Raw genomic sequence first — 20,570 nt, forward strand, 5'->3', positions numbered from 1 at the left:
TCGGGTTGGTGAGCATTCACAATCCTTCAACGAAGATGTAGCTTCGTTGAAGTCAAGACTAGTAAATAGTTTAGCATTTTTTTCGTTAGACAAATATTTTTCTCGTTTCATCAACTTTTTTTGCTCATCAAGTGTAAATAGTTATCGATACTGCCTATCATGTTAGTTGTGTAGTTGAAACAAGTCGTATATATGGTCGGTGTTGGTGGTGGTGTTTGTAGTGACGTATAACAGTGGCAACGGTTATGGCTGTTGCTCGTGGTAAGGTGGTGCGGTGGAGGTCGAATGCGGTGGTAAGTGTGGTGGCATCAATGGGCCTGTGGCCACGTCAAAGAACTGGTGGTAGTGCGGCCATGTTAGCTTCTTCACCAAATTTGAGCTTACTTGGGATCAAACATTACACATAATGATAGACTTTAGACGAACTTATGAACTCCAATTTCCATGTTTTTTCTCATACGAATCTAAATTTTTCCGTTTATGAATCCAAAAATGGCAAGTGCCTTCGCCCATGAGCTGTAGGTCTCGGGTTCGAGACTTGGGAGCAGCCTTTCCATAAATGGGGGTAAGGCTAGCCGACATTCACCTCTCCCAGACCCTGCGTAAAACGGGAACCTTGTGCACTGGGTACGACCTTTTATGAATCCAAACAAGATGATACACGTCAAATTAAACATCTTAAACATTCGTAAGCCTCGGAGTACGAAAGCAATTTTAACAAACATATGACGAACAAACAATTTGCAGTCGACCTTTGTCAAATTCAATTAGGAAAATAATCATGGCAGTTTTACATATAATACCTTGAAAGGATACATTTATGTTGCAACTCCGTTCAAATAATACTTTAAACTTGACTAAATATAAAATAACGGAAAGAAAAAATATGTCAACTGAAATTTTCCATACGTCAGTGTTAGGGCAAATTACAGTGAACCTACTTGCTCCAGTAGTTGCTCTCTTTTTTCTTTGCCTGAATAAATCTGCAAGCCCGCGGTTATTATTCCAAAAAATTACAGGGAACATCCACAACTGCCATGCACTAGTTTCTAATCCTCAAAACCCATAGAAAATATTGTTACCTCAAAATACCAAAACCTCACTACGAAAACCGACCTTGGTGTCGATCAACAAAACTCTGATGCACAAAATTTCAAGATGCGGCTTTGGTTTTCGATTTCTGTTTCTTGCCGTCCAGTGTTGCTAAACCTTTGCCCAATCCAACTGGAGGCTGACCTTCCTGCTCCGTTGTTGATTGCTCTTGTTTCACATCAGTTAAGCCATTTGCAGGATGACCATTGGCTTCCTTCACTCCATCAGTTTCTTTATTTTCCACTGCAACCGGTGGGGTTGCACCTGAATTGATGATATCGAGTAACTGAGGAAGTGGAGGCACAGCTTGGACGGGAACACCGTGTGGGCGTATCAAGAGGCCCTTTGCTGCTGCCTTCTTCCTGACTTCAGCTGCTGCACGAGCAGCCCGCTCATCAACTCCCCTACCTCGTGGAAGGGTTTCACCAATTATTGCAGCATTAAGAGATTTGTTGGCGGAAGGGTTAGAGCTCCCAGACCCACCGGCTATGGCAGCAGATTGGAATGCCTGCATCAAGTCAGGATGGGCCTGACATGCAAAGTCGATTATTAATTGGAAATCGAGATTCTCGGTGTAAACTGTACCCCAAACACAAATCAGCATGGTGTGGCAGTTTAAGATCACTATCGTGGAAACATTACACAATTCCCTCCATCTCACAGTTTTCTCTTATTCTTCTTTTCTGATAAAAGATTCTGACAACACATTCGAAATATTTTATGTGCAGAAGCATTAGGAGACAAACTAGGTTTTTGGGCCGTCTTTCACGGGAAATTAAAAATATGAAAATATGTAGAGCAGAAATAGGAGAAACGAAACGATGAGACCATGACTTAGGAAGCATATCTAAAAAACAAACCACCAATTATCCTTCAATTGAAAAGAAGCATCCAAACTACCTTCAAGATGTCAATTGCCTTTTGAGCCGAAGCAGCATTCAAAGCTTGACCTTTTTGCTTTTGTGCATTCATCTATTGGAAAAAAAAAATACCAAGTATAGGAATCAGAAACAAATACTGCTGAAGTATATACATTATGCAATCACCCTTCAATATCTATTCACTGTTGTAAGCTACTAAAGGATGCCATCCATTTACCTGTAGCTCACGCATCTTAAATGTCTTCATCCAGTTTTGAGAGTCACGTGTTCTAGAATCCTCCTCGCCCAATTGTTTGACAAGTATGTCATAAGTTTTCTTCTCATGCTGCCACACCAAATGTTATATAATATGCTAATTGCACTCTAAAGTTGCCCAAAGTACGGAATGAAATTGTTCTTTATCAAGTGAAGATTACATTAGAAGGAAAACCACAAAAAAGTCACCATATTCTTCCACAACATACCTGGTGAGAGAGCTTGAAGGCACCCATACAATTAAATGCAATAGCAAGTGCGTGATAGCATACAGCAGTCTGGATGTGCTCCTCCCCTAGAAGCCTTTCATTTTTTTTCAGAGCCTCTTGCAAATATCGAAGAGCAGTGTCCATCTTCCCAAGATCCTGGTACATCATAGCGACATTAATGAAAGTTGCAGCAACATCAGGGTGATCTGGGCCAGATGATAAACTTAGCAGAAGCAATGCCCTCGACATGTGCCGTAGTGCAAGTTCTGTCTGGTTAAGTCCATGGTAGAAAAGAGCCATATTTCCATAGCTGCAGTAGCAAAGTTGCAAACACAAAGACAGCATCAGATTCAGGAAAAGAGAAGAGTGAGAAATAGAGAGAATAATGTCATCCACGATAGGCTTGTCTGAACACTGATACTACTATACAGGTTAAGAAAACATAAAAACACAAATAAACAAATTCATATTTGAAGAGAAAACAAACTTCCCATGCAAGATAAAAGAATTTTTAAATTGATTATGACACTACATCCACTATAAACATATAGGATGGCTACTTTCATACCTCACTGTAAATCAAGATATCAAAACACAACCAATCTCATCAAGTTCCAATATTAACACATCTTAAGAAAAATGTAGAGCGACAATCTTTATAGTAATCCTCGAAAGAGCAACCGATTACGAATTTCAATAATTAACAGCTTTAGTTTATATACTGTCAGAAAATAAAAAGTAATAGGGAAAATTATATTCAAAATATATATGCAATGACCATCTTAGCAACAGAAACAAGTATAAACACCAAACGCAATACCTGTGAGCAGTGTCAGGGTGGTCTAGGCCAAGGCAGCGTTCATTTATAATTAGTTCCTTATGCTGTTGCATTATGGCTCCAGCCATGTCTCCTGCATGATACAGAACCATGGCAAGATACCTGAAACTCAGCGCAGCAAATGCTTAGCTCAGATGTTATCAGCATCATGAATATCCAATTAGAAATATAAAAAATCTGCTGAACAGTATAAAGAGGCTATGCATACCGACAGCAGTTAGCAACCTCCCTATGCATTGGACCAGTAACCTGAAATCACAAAAGGATATAATAGTGCTAGACATTGACGCACTGAGGAAAGTTTGAGAAAACAACCCAAATAATATTACTTACCTGCTGAAGTATTGAAAATGCCTCGGTAAATAATGTGTAGGCTTCACTTAACATTCCCTAGAAGGAAAACAAAATATACGGTAAATAATTAAACCACATCAGTATTGGAACATGATGTTGACAACAATTAACTGATAGTAGATCTTTATAGATCCTTCTGGTGAACAATTCCAAATTAATAAAAATCCTACCAACATAAAGTTGAAAAGCATATAAAAGGTCGTACCCAGTGCACAAGGCTCCCGCTTTACGCAGGGTCTGGGAGAGGTGAATGTCGGCTAGCCTTATCCCCATTTATGGAGAGGCTGCTCCCCAGGATGAAATGTATTTCTTTTCATGGTAAATGCAGCATCTTTATATTTTAATATAAGGATCATATGCCATTTTAGATTCATGGTAGATATCCCAGAACTAGAACATACATAAATATACGCCCTGAAATTCTTCATTATATTCTAATATTACTTTTTAAGTCAGTATTGGTCATCTTTGAGAAATTAGCTCTAACTTCAAGGTTCCCATAGAAAATTATATTCTGCTCGAGACGTTTCCTTCACATCCGGAATCTGATGCTATAGTGACACCAAAATAAAATGCATACCTCGGCCAGTTGAATCTTTCCTGTTTCCACAAGATCCTTAGCTTCTGAACAGACAGGAACTGAATGTTTCACTACAGGTTGAAGATTTAAGATATCTGACATTTGGAAAGGTGCTGCAGAATTAAGATCATATCTGCGAGCTGCAATTGTAATGCCCACCTGCAAAATGAAATCAAAGTCGAGTTGTTGGCCATTTAGAAGTTCAATTGATATTGGAACAAAGATAACGTATAACGGAATCTAGAGTTACCTTTTGGCAAAGATTACGTATAACAGAATCTTTCTTTACACGCATCCTAGCATCCTCCGGCAGCTCAAACTATCAACAATGGGAAACTAGGTAAAATAATATAACGATATACACCGCTCAAGGGTATCATATGAGGATCAAATAATAAACATGAAGATCCACCATCCATAAGTCCATAAATTTCTATAGCTCAGGAAATGACAAAACGCCATGAAACAACAGGGAAAAATGTTCCAAACCACAAATGATATGTTACTGGAAATAAAATCACCAGCAAGATCCCCATGAAGTGTACATATTTTTCAAAAAAATGTAAACTGTCGAAGAGGAGGGTGCAGAAGCAGACAAACTCAAGCAACTGGGCAACCAAAAGAAAAATCAAGAAAATGCAAATTCCTTATGCCAAAAAGTTCATTTTTTGGAACATCCATTAAAAGGTTATTAAAGAAAATCTAATTTCTCCAGGAGAAACCAATATTATTGATAATTAATACCTGATATTTGAGTTTTGCGAATTCTTGAATGTCGAACCATAGAGTTTCTGAGCTAGCAAGCATAAATGAGGATCGACTCTTTCTAGCAGATGCTCCATCCTTCAATTTTCCTTGTCCCTTAGACAATTTTCTTGGAGATTGCTGTCCTTTTTGTTCCTGAAGATAAAAAGGAACTTGAAGTCACAAACCCTGCTCAACATTTGTCAATTAGTAGATGAAATTTTCTCTGGTTTACTTGGTACAATTTTGTGATTCTCCAAAAGTACAAATTAATATTCAAAATGCATATAGTTTCAATTTCCGATTGCAAAAGAGTTCTCAGATGAGCATTAAATGATGACAGAGATAAAAATTTAGCTGAGAACAGCCATGAAGTTGTACAGAGAAGCTATAACTTGTAACTAAGAAAAAATTTTGACACAAATTTTTTTTCAATAAGTTGGTACTATTAATTCTATAAGACTTACCTTTTTGGGCGTTCTAGACTGCATATTATTAGCAGCAACTTTTGGGCCAACGGCTTGACAGCTTCCAAAGAAACAGTTAAAGAAATGGGTGATTGCAGGCCCAATATCATGATCATTTGTTTCTCTCAAGGCATCCTGCAGAACAGGAAATGAAAACCATGAACCAACATCAATGACCTCATTGTTTTTTACTTTTTACTATTACTGGACAATAATTATGAAAGTCAATAGGATGGAACTAAAATGATATTTAACACCTATGATATATATAACCCATCCAAGCCAACTGTTTCCCAATCATGTCCTTGGACCAAAATAATAGCGTCAAAGTACAAATTGGCACATTAGATAACAAGCAACAAGGTCACGCGCGAATTGATATTTTTCAGTGGATGTCCCTGAATATAGGAGCTCAATTCAATCATGAAAAGCTGCAGTTCAAATTTAAGTAAAATAAATGTACAAACTGCTTTGCAGGAAAGTATATATGACGCATAAAAATTCCAAAACTATAACAGCCAAATGGATGCTGTTTTAATCATCAGACAGGAACTGGCAAGGATATTTCTTTGCCAAATCTGTCTATGTATATATTAAGCAACAAATCAAAATACACAAAACTATCCATTTATGACTTCAGCATAAGCCCAAATAAAATATATCACATTACCGAAGTCCCTTATGGGACAAGGTCTCAGCCATTAAAGTATCTAAGTCACATGCATTATGATTTGCATTCTCAACTGCAACCCGAATCAAATTGCTTAGTGTATAACTACAACAAAGGTTTTATGGCAGTAACATGCTGTATGATGCCACATTTCCAGGTCCTCAACAGGATAATTTTCACTTATAAAATAGTAAGGAATATCATAACATGAAAACGAACAGACATTTACAGCTTACGCATTGGTCCCAAAAAAAATATATCACATTACGGGAGTACCCGAGAGGTAGTTCCCCACTCCTATAGTATCTAAGTCACGTAAGCATCATTGGTCTGCATTCGAAATTAAAATCTGACATATAGGAGTTGTGTCCCTCCTAGAGAACTGAATCAAATAAGTTAGTTTATGACTAGATTTTACGGCAATAACACACTGTAATGTGCCGCATTTCCCGGTACCAACAGGACAACATCACAGTTTTTATAAAATAAAAAGAATGAGATAATATGAGATCAAGCAGACAAGGAAATGCCTCTCACCTTGAGAATGTGCTTAGCAGATCTAACCACTATCTCATTGGAGCAAAGATCCCAAAGATGAGGTAAATGTTTGGTCCCCTCAGCCACCTGTTAAAATAAGCCAAAAGGTGTCAAACACAATATTCCAATCACATAACGATAGATTCAGTCATCCTTGCACATTACAGTTTATGCAAAACCTTAAAAGGAAAAGAAAAAAATACGATTTCCACAGTTTCTATCCACCAATACTTACAGTAGTTAGAAGTATTAATTAAAACAATAATGCTTACTTTTCCAATATAGCGAACGTTAATTCCATGAGCATGGAGTGCTTCAGTTAGCGTCTGCCCGTCCATGGGTGATACTTCAAGCGTGCAGAGGTCTTGTATAAATTTTGGAAGCACAACATCTGAAAGATACAAACTGGCTTTCCTCACATTTCCTTCATCTTCTGCTATCTCCTGGAAAAAGGAAAACAAATAAATGGATACATGTCCAAACTCCCTGAAAAAAATTACAAAATAAAAAACATACCTCCTCATTTCCAGCCAACTTAAACTCGGTGAAGACATTAGGGTTAAAAAGAATTTCTTCACATGGATCAGAGCTATCAGTGGATGGAGGTGGAGATGCAATTTCTTGTGCGTCTGTGGCATTCCCTTCTTTCGTTATGTCCTGTGAAGAGCAATCCAAAGAGCCATATCACCCAAATTACTTGAAGGCTCATTGGGAAAATGGATAAAAAAAATGTATACTGTGCCAAACAGATGATATGTGTACCTTTAACACTATTAACATACTACAGGAATAATTACCAGCTCCAAAACAAAAAATTAAAAACCACCTCTCCCATCAAATAGAAACCAATTAGACATAAAAAGTCAACAAATAAACTTTAGTAGCATACTGAAAATGCAGAAACAAGTAACAAAAATTGCAATGTTCATAAACTCTATAAACCGCAGTTGAAGTAGCTAAATTTTACCTGCTTAGCATCAGTGATGACTGAAGAATCAGTGGTGACAAGACCTTCTCCATCTTTAGACTTAGATTTTGGTTTCTCCGCAGCTTGGGCCTTCTCCCAATACACAAAAGGCTCATATTAGAAATTTATGAAACAAATTCAAATATAACTAATATAAGGTATTATATCTTACCTGGCAATAAGCAGTAATTAATTCCAGCCTCAAGATACAAAATCTGGACCCAGGTCCAGTGCAGTTTGAATCACGAGGAGTCACTCTCATCAAGTCGAGGAGATAATGCCTGAAGTAGGGAACACAGTTAAAACATGTGTGTACTGAATACTGAGTTAGATATATACGAATGTAAATCCTTGATTAAATAATTAAATATTCAACTTATAGAAAGAGATTTTTTGGATGAAACCATCAACACGGGGTTATGAGAAGTCAAATATCACATGTAAGAATCCAAGCTTATGAGGGAAAAAGAAATTTACCTGTCATCACTACCAACAATACCCTTGCATTCCACCGGTGCAGCCAATCTGAAAACATTTCCAGATCCATCAAGGACTGTGTGCTCTTTAAGATGAAGGCGCTTAGCAGCTTCCAGCACCTAAACATAAGAAAATCTTAGAAATTGCACAATAAAGTCTTGTCTTAAAAAGAAAGTAAGCAGTTTTAACATTTGGCAGCAGAATATAATATGCCAAGCTTCAAATCCTCACCTTGGAATGGAACTCTTCATTCCAGCATATTTTCTTGCCATTATCAACAGAACCATATAGAAGAGAGTCTGATTTATCCCCTTGAAGAATGCCCGGTAAAACACTCTGGTGCCAATGAGTTAGAGATAGAACAAGGAGAGAACAATCAGATAGCAAAAAAAATGTTCCTTATTAAAAAACAAAAAAAAAAGTACAATAATATCTAAAGCAAGCATGCCAACTTATAAGAAAATGAACAAAAAAACAATTGATGATTTTTGTTGTGAATGAAAGCATCAATCAAGTTCAGTAATTAGAAAGGCAACTTTAACTATAACTACTTTTTCAAAGGTAGTGGCTTACAAAAAGCCTAAAGATGGATTTTAGTAGCAATAGCAATCTCATGATATATAATACAATTAAAATTAATAAGAAATGGAACAGACACATTCATATGCACATAGGGGGGTGTAGCAATGGTATGAGAGAGAAGTTCAGGCTCTAATATAAAATTTTCTGCCAAAAAACATGACAGTTGTAACTTTGTCATTATAGCACAAGAAAAGCTATAGCCTTAAGAATACCAATTTCAGTAAGAGTAAAAAAGTTACTATACATAGAAAGAACATCAGATTCAAGCACACCTGAGCTACTACTCTATGGCCCCTGTAATCGATTATGGCCATAGCAAGATTATAAAGTCCAGAGACATCAGCTTCCTGGTACGCCTTGGTGCCTTTCAAATCATTATTTGCAGAAGCATAAGTAGCCTGCTCGGTTTCACCCAATTGTGTCTCGGCAGAAACATCAGAGGAGGATTCTGTGGCATCATCAATTATACTTGATCCTTTGCATTTTTCTCTATTGGGAATTGCATTCTCTCCATGCAACAAATTGTCAGTAGCCTTCTCAGAAGAACTGTGTACAGAACCAGTGCCCCCTATCTTTGGACTTGAATTTGATACACGTTTCTTAGACAGCTGCTCAAGGTCCGCATCAACAGCAAAACTGAAGAATATATTATTGTGAACATACCTAGAGCCAAAGAGACCAAAATCTTATATCAATTCAATGAATCTATTATCAAAATACGAGGTTACAACCATATGCTTAAGAAATATATTTCCTGGAAAGTACATGAGTACCAAAATTTATCAGAACAAGCATGTCTAATGTATAAAGATTACTTAAAGCAAAGCCTCAAAGTTCAAATTCAACGCAGAATCCCTCAAATGGAAATGATGTGCTGATACATCTTATTTACTAATTAGAGTTATAGTAAAAGTGAATTATGTTACATGTATGCATATGCACAAACCAAATAAGTATAAAATATTGACAATAGCAGCAGAATTACAGTACAGTGGGATCTAATTAACCTACACAGCTAAAAAAAATTTATTTCAATAGAAGGCAATTTAGGTAGCTAGCATACTGAGGAGCTGTGACATTGTTTTTACAGAGTTATAACAACAACAACAACAACAACAAAGCCTTATCCCACTAAGTGGGGTCAGCTATATGAATCTTAGAACGCCACTGCGCTCGGTTTTGTGTCATATACTCCGTAGACATAATGTCCTAACTGAAAGTCTTCGGGATAACATGTATTAAAAAAAAACAAAGGTAACCCATTTCAGGTCAGACTAACATGTGGAAGCACTCTGGATCAGTTGGGTTTATAGGAGGTATGCATCTACTAATAACTCCAATAGCACCACTAATAGCTGCATCAACAAAGTCTGAAGTCACTTTGTACAGGGCCCTATCCCGCAAAATTCTGCAAAATATGGACTTTGTGAGAGATAAAGACACAATACAAAACACTGAACTTTGAGTGACAAAATAACTATCAGAAAAATTATAAAGGTCATACATAACTAAATTAGAACCCCCTTTAATCAACGGAAATCATTACCTTTCCTGAGGAGTTGTATGTGGAAATTCCCTACAAGATTGCAACTCCTCATTCCAATCCCTTTGCATGCCAATTAGCTCACTGCCGTATGAAAGAGTAAGGGCATCCTCTGCTCTAGCTGCATCACGCCTGTGATCTGACAATAGAAGATCCCTTAAAATGAATTTATATGTAAGATAAAACACACCACCAAGGAAACTCAGAAAACCAACTTCTTTCTGCCTGTAATGGTGTCATAAGTACCAAATACATAAACGCGACGACTCTTAGAAAACAACTCCCTAAAATTATAAGTTTCAATAGTCAAAATATTGAAATAAGAATATTAAACACAAAAACTGAATGATTTACATGTATTATGGTTAAACATTCCTACTTAATGATTATTATGAAATTCCTTGTCATTTGTGGATTATTCGTAGCCACAAAAGACATGGAAAAAAAAGAAAGAAAAATACAGGTTAAGCTAAAGGATCCAGTCAAAGAAAACATACAGGTTAAGCTAAACTTTACAAGCATTTAAGACTAAACAGTAAACAGTTGTAACATCTTAACAAGGTATGGATGAGATTGATTTACAAATTGAACAAACAAGATTATGACTGAGAATTTGTTAAACTCTAAACTCAAGGCAAAGTCAGATATACTGCCAGCTTAAAAACAACAAGAAACAATTATCATGCTCAAGTATCATAACAAGGCAGGCTTCACATCCATTATACACTAAACCAACACTTCAAATCGTTATAATTTATTTCCCTTTATATTTAAGGGAAGAAATAATGTTCAGTAATCAGATTGAACATGAAATTTGCATGAAAGTAATCTTTATCAGTAGCAGAAATGCCTGAAGAGGCAACCAGCCAATTGGCCAGACTACTAAACATGCTAAATATGAGACAAGAGTTTGCCCAAGCAAAGAGACACCTTCTACAACCAGAAGATCCTCCTTTTGAAGTAAAATTCAAGTGCAATTAAGTTCAACTAACCTGGAACTGGATATAACCCTAGCCATGAATTTGGTGGCAATAAAGACTGAACATTTTCAAAAGGATGTGCAGATGCCCTCTGCTCCAAAATTTCACGAAAAGCTTCAAATGGGAAACAATAGAAGATAATTAATAAAACCTCTGTACGGTTCAAAATTTTAGAAGAAACAATAAACAATTTCACAAAAAAGCTTCAAATGGGAAACAATAGAAGATAATTAATCAAACCTCTGTACGCTTCAAAATTTTAAAGGAAACAATAAACTAATACACGTAAATAAGGTATAAACCATTTATAGTACCTTTTTTGAACTTAGAGCTAATATTTTGCAAAAGTCCAACAAGTGTGGTTGCTTCCCAATTACTTTTACTTGGCTTAGGGTCAAGAGTGTTCCCCGTGCTCGAATTGACATAGAACATTCTTGTAGTCCCAGTAATACAGTGTTTATTGCCCTCCAATGTTACTATATCCAAATAAATCAAATCCCCAACAAGCCTGGCAACAAAAAGGCCAAACAGTACATAGCTAAGACATTTTACAGGGGGAAAATACATTATTTTTATGTTTTCAGATGCAAGTAAGAGATTAGAGATGTCATGGTTCACCTTCTATAGCTTGGCGGAGGATTGAAGGATGAAAACACAATACTCTCCACACATTTGATCTCTTTTGAGGGTGAAGATAGCAAATTGCTCAATGAACCGGCAACATCCTCCATAAAACCCAAACCATCAAGCCCTGGGACCTCAGTTTTCACAGTATCTAGATCACAGAGAATTACAGGAGTGCCTAGTTAAAGCACTTCAAAATGTCGATGAAAGGTAAGATAAATGAGAAGATTATGAATTCATGTTAAATGAACTATATCTCAAACCTCCAGGGCTCGCCACTTTGTTTTGTGCTGTCTCATACTGTAATGCAAGCGATGTCGATAGTGATGCATGAAGTGTAGAAAGGGAAAGCAATTCTCTCGTACGATGAACATGAGCCCTTATAGATCTATCATCATATAAAGCTGCCAAAAAGATATTTAAATTAGATACCTTTTTTAAGAATTTATACGCCCAAAGAAACAGAGAATTAGTATACCAGGAACCATCTCCAAGGAGCAACCACCAACGGTAATATCAGCAACTTCGGAAATTTCATTAAAGTCTTCCAAATGATGAGTGGAGCCATCCTTTGTGTGTAGCAATAAGTCATAACATGTGAAGAAACATGTCTCTGGTGCATCAAGCAGAAATTGTCTTATATCCATAACAGAGTCTCCTGGGTTCAACTGGAAATTATAATGGATATGATCAAACAAAATGTGACAGTGGAAGGACGCAAAATATCTAACCAGAAGACATAGACATCTCAATTTCTGTAGTTGAACTATTAGATGTGTCAACTAACATATGAGAACAGGTGCTCAAATTGCATTAGCTTTTGATTTTGCAGCCAATTAAATAATTAGTGATATTAATAGGCTAATAGCAATATATGATCCAAACTAACTCACTTGTAGCTCAAGCTTCTCGCCATTTTGTGTCTTGACAGAAACTGGATACAGATGAAGGTCACCTGCACTCTCACGGACAAGGATTATCAGAATGAGAAAACTAAAGTGCTGCTAATATAAAAGACATAAATACGAACTGCTATTGAAGGGAAATAAGCTGGACAGACAAGCTATATGAGCATTCAATCATGACCTAATGTGAAGAAATACAGCCACTATTTGCACAAAACTAAGGGAACCCAGCTAAAGTAATGCATTGGAATTGCCTCTAAAGAAGTGTCAAGCATGAACATACATCCACATATCTTTTGTAGAACAAAAAAAAAAGCTCAACATGTATAAGATTTATCATAAAAAAATTTCAGACATCGCTGAAATCCTGTGTCAGTGAACAGTTCTTTCTATGACACTAATGCAACAACAAAATGAGACACTTGTCATTTACCTAGAAATGTAACTATTTTTCTACCTTATCTAAATTATCTAGGCAACCATGATTAGAGTATACAAGTACCTGCAGATGTATGCACACATGTGAGTTTATGTAATGTTTATGTATGTTGGCATCTACATTGCTTCTCATTGCCTTCATGTGGTAAAATTTTTGTTCCATTGAAAAGGAAATAGGACATTTTAAAGATTTGAGAAAATGTTGAATATGGGAATGGCATATCAGCTAGAAGTCTTTCCCAGAAATAAATATTTGAAAGCCCATACTATTAAAAATTCACCTTGCTTAGGTTGGCCGGTTGAATTTTCGGTTTCAGACTCCTTTACCTCCAGACTGGCATCAGTTAATTCCTCCACAGCTGGAACACCATTGTCTTCAGCTTTAACGGGCTCTGAAGTGCTTGAGTTATCTTTCACAGGAGCATCAGATGGGACCACAGCATTGTTCGCCCCTCTACGGTTCTTTCCTTTATTCGACTTTCCAGCCATTGTCACCCCCTATTCTGCAGATATAGTCAAAACGCCCAAGTCATAAGCACCGTATTTTCATAAGCAATAGCGAGAAAGTACTCCTGCTGTTTTGCCTTTATATTGGTTTTATACACTTATCAAATAAATACCCAATTCGAAAACATGGAAAGCCTCCATCTTTCCTACTAATTTAAAAAATGCATACGGGCTCGAACAAAGATAAAGGGAAAAGGCACAAATTTCCAAAGAAAAGTTCTAAAACAGGTCACGAAAGCATTCTCTTGCAAAATACAGCCATTATATACAAGGATAAATAATTAATGTGCATAAACAATTGATCCTTTTGGCTGCCAAGAAATTGATAGAAAATGAAAACAAACAAAAATTCAACCTTCCAGTTTCTTCATTTTGCAAACAATTTAAAGAAAGGTAAACATATAACTTTCAATCAACTGAACCAACAACAACTTTTCATTCATTCTCTATGAATCAAACTTTCATTCCTATGCGTCTATTTTATCGGGAATCAAACGGAAGATTAAGAGAAAGCAAACCGATAGAATAAGATTGAGTACAAATATATTACCTGCAACTGTGTAACGATTATATAAATATATATCTCTGTGCGGAGAGATGGTAGACGTCGGAAGCAGGGTTTTAGGAGGGGTAGAGAGCGAGGAGAGGAGAGAGGCTGGAGAGTGAGAGGCGGCGAAGTCTCTCTTTATGTGAGTGAGTATAGAGATGATTCTTAATAATTTGGCGATCCATCATTTTACTGGGCTGGGCTTCTCGTATTTATTTCGATTTTTACGGCTGTAAAATTATTTTTTTTATAACTATTTTTACTTTTTAACCAATTTTACATGGTTTGGAGTCGGGCTAGTTTCATGGTGGAAATTAAGGATCATTTGTTGCATTTTTCACCTGAATTGGATGCTTTCTCACTTTCTTTCCCATTTTTGTATACAATTCCACCTAACTATTAACAAAAAAAGACAAACACCGGCTGTATAAAATATAAAAAAATTTGGTAAACATGGGTTTCCACGACTAGCCTCTCTCTACACGTTCTATACGAAAGAGAAGCATACATTAAAATTGTGAAATCTTTTCCCCACATTTCATAGTTGAATTATCGTATCTCTTATTTTCGTTAAAATTTTGTATTTTTTGTTAGTTAGTTAAAGTTTGATTTTCCGTAGTTAGAAATAAAAATGTATAGACCTATTGGGGCCAATCTTAGAAATTTGTTATATAGCTCGATTCTACAAGTACATAGGCGAAAACCGCTCACAAGATGAGGTTATAACAAATGAGTTATTAGCTAGCAAAGGTAAGGGCAAAATAATAATCTTCACTTCTATGTATATTAGGCTCATAGATGTTGGACCCAACCTTCATTTCTGAAAACTCAACCCGTATACGCTAACTCTAATCAACGATGCAACCCAGTTTCTACATATTCTTCCGCCGTCATTTTTGGCATAATCCGAAAACGCCGATCTAGACACCACCATTCGACTTCACTCTTCACCCTACCAAAACCCGCCCAAGTTTTACCTTAATCGATCGTCATACATGACAGATCGAAGACATGAAAATACCTAGCTTTGGATTTTCCGTCACCCACCACTACCCATTTGAAATATCTTAGTCCCAAGAATAAAACCTAGCTTTGGATTGATTGGGCATTAGTGTAGCGACGATACCATTTTTTGGGTCACCCAAACATTTTTCGGTTAATTTCACTACTTTTTGTTCATATCTAAACTTCGAGAAAGGTATAACATCTCATCCTTATGATGAGATTTACACTTTGGTATAAGTTGGGTTTGTTTTGTAATTCGCACAAATCCGACAAAGGCTTTTGCTATCGGCTACCGTGTACGACGACACGTGAGGGCGACATTGGCCAGTGATCTAGTGTAATGTCTCAAAGCTAATTTCGATGCTCTAAATTCAATTTCAATATATGTTTGTTGAGATTTGAATCGGTGAACGTTTTGTATCAGTAGTAAGCTAATCAATAGTAAGCTAAGTAATATTTGTCCGCTTTGATAGGTGTTGGTCAAGATATAATTTTATATGGTTTCATTGAGTTGATCAGGAACCCTACGTCCTATGGATGAGTTGGTCTAGAATCATACTTTTTATATGGTTCCGTTGAATTTGGTCCAAAACCATGCATCATATGGATTTCATTGAGTTGGTATGGAATCCTACTTCTTATATGGTTCCTTTGAGTTGGTATGTAACGCAACACCCTTTGGATTCCATTAAGTGGTTTTGGAATCCCACTTCCGACCTAGTTCCACTGAGTGGTTTTATAACCTTCTGGTGATTGGGTTTAATTGAGTGGTTTTGGAATCCCAATTTTGATCAGGTTGGTGGTTCTGGAACCTTATGATTCATACTTGCTGAGTTCCATTGAGTTGTTTTAGGACTCTACGTTTTCCTCCCATATGGTTCCATGAAATATTCTGAAACCTATAAAATGTAGACTTGAGCTTAAGTCAACCACCCAGCTTATATGTATATAGAAAGACGAGTGGTGATGTGTTAGCATGGTTAAAAAACGTGGAATAATGAATAATTATATAGGTTTTTAATTTTTAAGTATTGATTAAGTGATATGTTAGCCACTTAGATATATGGTTTAGTGGTATTTCTCTGTACTTGTAAATAAGAGGTTTTAGGTTCGATTATAACCTAGGACGAATTTGAACCATATTATTGCTAGTCCATTGTGAGGCTAAGCTCACCCTATTCTCCTTAGTGTAGTTAATATCATGTGTTAAAAAAAAGAGTAAATTGTAGCAATAGTCCCTGAACTTTACTCAAATTGGAGCAATGGTCCCTCAACTAAAAATCCATTACCATTGGTCCCTCAACTTATCAAAATGTGTAGCTATAGTCATTTTCATTAATTTCTTCAAAATTTTGTCAAAATATGTTATGTTGGAATAACCATTTATTTAATTAGGGTCCCTCAACTCATCAAAGTGTGTAATTATGGTCATTTTTGTCAACTACGTAAATTTTTTTGTCAAAACGAGTTATGTTTGAAGGACCATAGCTACAATTTGGATAAAGTTAAGGGACCATTTCTCCAGTTGAATTAAAATTGAGGGACCAAAGGTAATGGATTTTTAGTTGAGGGACCATAGCTACACGTTTTAATGAGTTGAAGGACCAATAGTAATGAATTTTTAGTTGAAGGACCATTGCTCCAATTTGAGTAAAGTTCAGGGACCATAGCTACAATTTACTCTAAAAAAAAGTAATGATTCTTAGGGTAATTTTGTCTTTTTAAGGATGATATGTAAGTGAATCCGTCAATTGTGTCCGTTCATCGTATATCGTGCGGTAAAAAATCATATTAAATTTATTTATTTAAAATTAAACACAAATAGAATCTGACAAAAACTGACCGTATGATGTACGATGAACGAATACGATTCACAAATTCTCAAAATCTTCATAAAGAGGATCCAGAGAGGATCCTGTTGGGTGTTTGGTGACCACATTTTGGAAGTAAAGCATAACTAAGACGTTCAAATTAAACATGACATGTTGGACTATCTTGTTTATAAATCTCGAACCAGCTTAATCATTCTATTGGGATTGTGGGCCGAAGGAATTCTGCTAACGAATCCACTTTAGTTACCAAATTCCACGTGTCAGGATAGTACAGAACACGGAAAGGAAAGCGAATCAAACAACATTATTACACGCACTCAAACGTTTGACGCTTTTAAAATGCGAACATTAGAAAGCACCAAAAACAGAAACAAAAATCAATAGAAAAATCTCCCGCCATCCCTATAAACATTTATAAACCCTCGAAAAATCAAGAATCTGGTATCAAATTTTTTGATTTGGGGTCGAGAAATGGATCTGACGGTGGTAGATCTGAGCGCGTACTTGGAATCGGAAGAGGGCGGAGTGGAGGAGCTGTGCGGCGAGGTGAGTCGGAGTCTGAGAGAAACGGGAGCTTTGTTGGTCAAGGATCCCAGATGTACGGCGGAGGACAACGATCGCTTCCTTGATATGATGGAGAGGTACTTTGACAGTCCGCCGGAGTTCAAGCGACTCCAGGAGAGGCCCCAATTGCATTACCAGGTGGGTTCTGCACTGTTTGTTTCCCGAGAAAATGTTGCCCGGAAATGGAAAAAAAATTGAAAATTTTGAATTTTGAAACCCAGTTCGGTGATTACCGATTGGGGGCTCATCTGGGTACCCTTTTGATTTTTATTGTATCCATTTTTTTATCACTTGTGTTTCAATTTGTATGTTTTTGCTATGACTGTGAAAGTGTGTAAATATAAGTGATTTGTGGTGTGAAGTGAAATTGTCAAGTTCGGTTTTGTTGCTCAAAACTTGGAACTTGAAACGGGGGTAACACATTACAGGTTGGCGTGACACCGGAAGGCGTGGAAGTCCCGAGAAGCCTTGTTGATGAAGAAATGCAGGAGAAATTGAAAGAAATGCCCAAAGAGTTCCAGCCATCCATCCCCAAAGGGGCAGATCGCAAATGGCGATACATGTGGAGGGTGGGTCCTCGACCCTCGAAAACCCGCTTTCAGGTCTCATTCTTTCTTTGCTTTTTCGATTTTCACTTTTGCACAAACATAGTTTAAAAGTCAATGCTTATTGTTCTACTTGCCATGATCAATATTATGTTATTCTTGTTTTCTAGGAACTTAATGCAGAGCCTGTTGTACCGGAGGGGTTTCCTGAATGGAAAGATACCATGGATTCATGGGGTTACAAGATGATTTCCGCAATAGAGGTGAGCCACTGATCTGTTTTGTCAGATTGTTCAAGCTGCTTGCTTGTTTTGCACATTATCATCATGTAAATGTTTCTTTTTTTCCAGGCTGTTGCTGAAATGGCTGCCATTGGATTTGGCTTGCCAAAGGATGCATTCACTTCTCTTATGAATCAGGTGCGCAATGATTGTCATTCGAAACTTACATTCATGTGTATTGGCAACAACCTGATATCTGACGTTAGTGGTGGGGCAGTGGATATTGGAATCAAATGAAAAAGTTATGATTACTGGTGGCCTAGTCTGACAGTAATTACCAGTATCCTTCATTTCCATGCCGTGCCAGCTTCTATATCCATCACTTTTTCTATCTTTAGCCACAGTACCCACATATTTGTTCCCAAATTCAAGTTGCATTCTATTGAATGGCTTTTGCATTGCTCCATAATGCCACTAAGATTTTATTTCATAACACTTTTTAGTTTTATTTTGTTTTTTCTTTTTGTAAAGACGAGTTTGGACTGGTTATATTCTTCAATCACTGTATGACTTTATCAAATACATTGCATTGTGATTAGGTATAGAGCTATAGCAGCATGCTGCGATTTCGAAAATCACCAACTTTTGAATTGATTCGTAAACTAGATTCTAGTCCTTTCCACTTGCCATTTTCCTGGCTTTATGCGCTTTATGCTGCACTTTATGTTGAGTGCTCTTTCTTTTTGAACCCAGGGGCCACACCTTCTAGCTCCAACAGGAAGTGACCTTCGGCGTTACGGCCAAGAGGGTACTGTGTTTGCAGGATATCACTATGACCTGAACTTTCTAACTATTCATGGCAGAAGTAGATTTCCTGGTCTGAACATTTGGTTAAAAAATGGGCAAAAAGTTGAAGTCAAGGTTCCTGTAGGATGTCTTCTCATTCAGACCGGGAAGCAGGTAATACTATTTATGACTATTGTGCTTGGTACTTGTTGAATAATTTACAAGTTAGTTGACCACCTGAATATGGTGTCTGTCATTAGAAAGCAATTTGGATTACCGTTACATCAATTAAATTAAACACATTTTATATTTTCTTCAGTGCCTAACTTTTGAAAAGACAAAAATTTGAACTTTAATTTAACTACAGGAACAATATCGTGTGTAATATATTTCTGGTTATACTTAAAAATGACAAGGGAAGGGGTGTTGCTTCTTCATCCATGTAGTCTCTGTTATATCATCATTTTTTTAGATTTTTAATGGTACATATCAGAATAAAAGAAGGTTATGCACGTCTTATGGTTAAAAGATAAAATGGAACGTATTCTAAACATTTAAATAGGTGTGCTAATTGTACCAAAAACCTAAATGTATTCAAACTTAATTGTAACAAAGAAAAAGTTAGTTGTGTCAATTTTTTGTTCGAGTTCTCACTTTGATTTGAATTGCTGTTTTAGGTTGGTTTCCTTTGGCATGTGTTGTGTTTTAAGTATTTATGCTAGTTCTATTCCATTCACACAATTTGTTATGTGCAGATAGAATGGTTGACTGCAGGTGATTGCATAGCTGGATTGCATGAAGTTATCGTAACAAACAGGACGATTGATGCAATCAAGCTTGCAACAGAGCAAAGTCGCTTACTATGGAGAGTATCTTCAACAGTGAGTGAAGCCAGTCACATTGTTGTCATTGTTATCGTTATGTTCTTTTCGGTTTTATATAAATAAAAATATTATAATGCATTGTATGCTTATTTGTGACATTTCTTGCTGTGTAGTTGTTTGCACACATAGCATCTGATGCTGTGTTGAAGCCCTTAGGTCACTTTGCAGAATCCCCGCTTGTGAGTAAATATCCGCCCATTTATGCAGGAGAGTTTGTTGAACAAGAGCTTGCAGTAATCAATCTCAAAGGCAACAAAGAATAAGTTTGATAACTTGTTACATGTGAAGATCATAACGTATTATGTCAACGATCAGAACGGCATTGTGAAGAGGCGTTTGGGGATGATATGAATTGTAATAAAGAAGGTTGGGATGATAGAAACTGCGGTTAATTGTATCGTGTCGTTATTTATCGTTGTATCATTTACTGACATTCCTCTGTTCCTCGAGCAATTCAAGTTTTACCATTTCATTGCATTCTTGAACATCTAGTTTTGGTTTCTTACTCGTCTTGAACTGTTTTGATTTGCAACAAA

General features: G+C 36.7%; 2 protein-coding genes across 2 annotated transcripts; one reads left to right on the top strand and one right to left on the bottom strand.

The window, feature by feature from the left end:
- Nucleotides 1-740: 740 nt before the first annotated feature.
- Nucleotides 741-14,363, bottom strand: LOC126628675 (clustered mitochondria protein-like). The gene is made up of 29 exons (XM_050298455.1): nucleotides 14,201-14,363; nucleotides 13,425-13,646; nucleotides 12,694-12,755; nucleotides 12,279-12,468; nucleotides 12,064-12,204; nucleotides 11,795-11,951; nucleotides 11,491-11,684; nucleotides 11,189-11,290; nucleotides 10,200-10,335; nucleotides 9,933-10,061; nucleotides 8,926-9,316; nucleotides 8,303-8,407; nucleotides 8,072-8,190; nucleotides 7,767-7,875; nucleotides 7,595-7,684; nucleotides 7,144-7,284; nucleotides 6,900-7,070; nucleotides 6,628-6,714; nucleotides 5,421-5,555; nucleotides 4,954-5,109; nucleotides 4,460-4,528; nucleotides 4,210-4,368; nucleotides 3,609-3,665; nucleotides 3,484-3,524; nucleotides 3,258-3,377; nucleotides 2,438-2,747; nucleotides 2,191-2,298; nucleotides 1,993-2,064; nucleotides 741-1,621 (listed from the first exon to the last, which is right to left on the bottom strand). The coding sequence occupies exons 2-29, from the start codon at nucleotides 13,630-13,632 to the stop codon at nucleotides 1,154-1,156; spliced, it is 4,227 nt and encodes a 1,408-aa protein (XP_050154412.1). The 5' UTR covers nucleotides 13,633-13,646; nucleotides 14,201-14,363; the 3' UTR covers nucleotides 741-1,153.
- Nucleotides 14,364-17,358: 2,995 nt separating this feature from the next.
- Nucleotides 17,359-20,511, top strand: LOC126628777 (uncharacterized). The gene is made up of 7 exons (XM_050298610.1): nucleotides 17,359-17,736; nucleotides 18,027-18,200; nucleotides 18,314-18,406; nucleotides 18,494-18,562; nucleotides 19,118-19,324; nucleotides 19,906-20,031; nucleotides 20,148-20,511. Exons 1-7 carry the CDS (start codon nucleotides 17,506-17,508, stop codon nucleotides 20,295-20,297), a joined length of 1,050 nt encoding a protein of 349 aa, XP_050154567.1. The 5' UTR covers nucleotides 17,359-17,505; the 3' UTR covers nucleotides 20,298-20,511.
- The last annotated feature ends 59 nt before the right edge of the window (nucleotides 20,512-20,570 follow it).

This window comes from Malus sylvestris, chromosome 7, assembly GCF_916048215.2.
Source record: "Malus sylvestris chromosome 7, drMalSylv7.2, whole genome shotgun sequence".
NCBI lineage: Eukaryota > Viridiplantae > Streptophyta > Magnoliopsida > Rosales > Rosaceae > Malus > Malus sylvestris.